Raw genomic sequence first — 2,004 nt, forward strand, 5'->3', positions numbered from 1 at the left:
ACCCCCGACACTTGACTAAAAGCGAGAGTTTTGTGTGGTATCAGACAACATTTTATTGATTTCTAATATCTTTCTTTAGTACTCACTAAATGCTCGCAAATTTTCGATCATAACTTTAATTGGAATTATCGTTACGTTATTAGAATTGAATATTGTTCTTCATGCCTGTTTTTTTAAATTGATTTCTTTTGGTATATCATTAAAAGGAAGCTGCAGAAAATCTTACGACTTCTGATATTGCTGACAGAGCAACTCTATGCCTTCAAAAGTTTCCTGACACGCACGCATGCACAATCGCATCTACATGTTGTCTCTAACTTCGTAGAGAACGTCGAGTTTTAGTAATTTAATAAGAAACAGTAAAGTAACCTCGACGAATGAAGGAAACAGAGGCTCAAACTGGGGTAATATTGGTATGCAACAACGCAACTTTCAGAGGAAATAATGCAGCGAATCGCTCAAATATTTTCATTGCATTATTTTAAGGCGAATAAGTTTAATTTCGGAAAAGTTTTTAGTGATAGCATCATATTTTTTGGTCAGAAATCTGACCCAATTTAATATTTTTTTAAGAAAAATTTTAGTACCTACACACTCTGCTAGTGAATACGTTAATTTATTAACAATTACGAAATATTATAATTAAACAAGAAGCGCATCAAATTGTAATTGTGTCTATCTGAATTTAAAGTTACCTTTATAAACATTTCCATGGCAAAAACTGCCGTAAATATGTAATTGGCACTGGAAAGGAAAATTCTTTCTCGACTATTTGGAGGTATATTCGGTCGTTCCATCGCTAACGTGATGCAGTTTAATCCGATGAATAGTAAAACAGCATTGTCAAACCACTGTTGCTCAACAAACCATCTACAGAGCAGGCGAAACCTACGAACAAGTCAGAAAATTATGTTCGATGAATTTTGTATTGGTTTATCATCGGTAATTTTTCAGAATCTGCATTAATGACCTAATTTCCATAAAATTCAGTAATTTAAAGCATTGTAGGCCGCATACTACGAATTTAATCACAGAATTTAATATTCATGTTATTTCATTTAATTTGGTTTGATTTTATAAAAAAAGGGTGCCCCAATCGAAATATAATAATAGAATTTATACATTATAAACAGCTAATCTAATTCATAAATTAATAACACAGCCACACACAAATTAAGAGTTCCGACGAATTATACTAGTTAATTCCTAGTGTTTTTTAATCGTTCAATTCGAATCCGTGACAATGATTTCGCCATGAGGTCTTGTTTTCTTTCTTGCCTCACTAAATATAGTTTTTTTTCAGCATTTTTTATGATCAGCAATATGTTGTTAAAAAATTTGTCTCGGATTCAGCGTTTGAAATCGAATATAGTCTGTCTAGTTTGGTCCACTTAACCACCAAATATGCGGGGCTAGAGGCGCATGTATAGATTTCATGAACCTCATACCCCGCAGAAAAAAGTAGATGTTCCAACTGACCAAATTAGTCAATTTTTATAGATTTGATGTTGCTGAATCCGTGCCCTTAGGCGGCAATATAAAGCCCCACAAATTGGTTGGCCCAGCTTTACATATTTACCGAAAGTGTTAATAATTAACGCAGATCACACGTGTTGCGCTTTTTGATAATACTTACCAGATACTGACGGCATGTAGACCATACCTACCTACCTGCCTGTATACCCTAGAACTAAAACACAATATTTCAACCTCAGGGATGCAAACACCGTGTTTCTACAGGAAAAACAGAATTTTTTATTTTGATAATCTTTTTCTTCCTCACTACTCTCTTTATTTGCATACTCTTTTTTCACGCGAAGGCAGTTTACTGGAAAAGCACCCGAATGGCTTTTTAATTGTCTTGCTTGCAAACTTGTGATTAATAAGTTAACAATTTGCCTAAGTGAAATTGCTAAAAAGTGGTAAGAATAATTAATTAATTTATGGTTTAACTGTGCATATTTACCCATATTTTATTTTTTAAAGCATATTCTAGAATAGTTT

At 33.2% G+C, this 2,004-nt stretch overlaps 1 protein-coding gene across 5 annotated transcripts in view; it reads right to left on the reverse strand.

Moving 5' to 3' along the window:
* LOC117171991 (voltage-dependent T-type calcium channel subunit alpha-1G-like) overlaps positions 1–884 on the reverse strand; it is a 206,904-nt gene extending 206,020 nt beyond the window's left edge. For all 5 annotated transcript variants that reach the window (XM_033359708.1, XM_033359704.1, XM_033359707.1 and 2 more), the window contains exon 1: positions 696–884. In XM_033359708.1, the coding sequence (XP_033215599.1) occupies positions 696–797 (102 nt within the window). In that variant the 5' untranslated portion in view covers positions 798–884. The remainder of the gene's footprint in view (positions 1–695) is intronic.
* Positions 885–2,004: the final 1,120 nt, after the last annotated feature.

This window comes from Belonocnema kinseyi, chromosome 4 (genome assembly GCF_010883055.1).
Source record: "Belonocnema kinseyi isolate 2016_QV_RU_SX_M_011 chromosome 4, B_treatae_v1, whole genome shotgun sequence".
Taxonomy (NCBI): Eukaryota; Metazoa; Arthropoda; class Insecta; order Hymenoptera; family Cynipidae; genus Belonocnema; species Belonocnema kinseyi.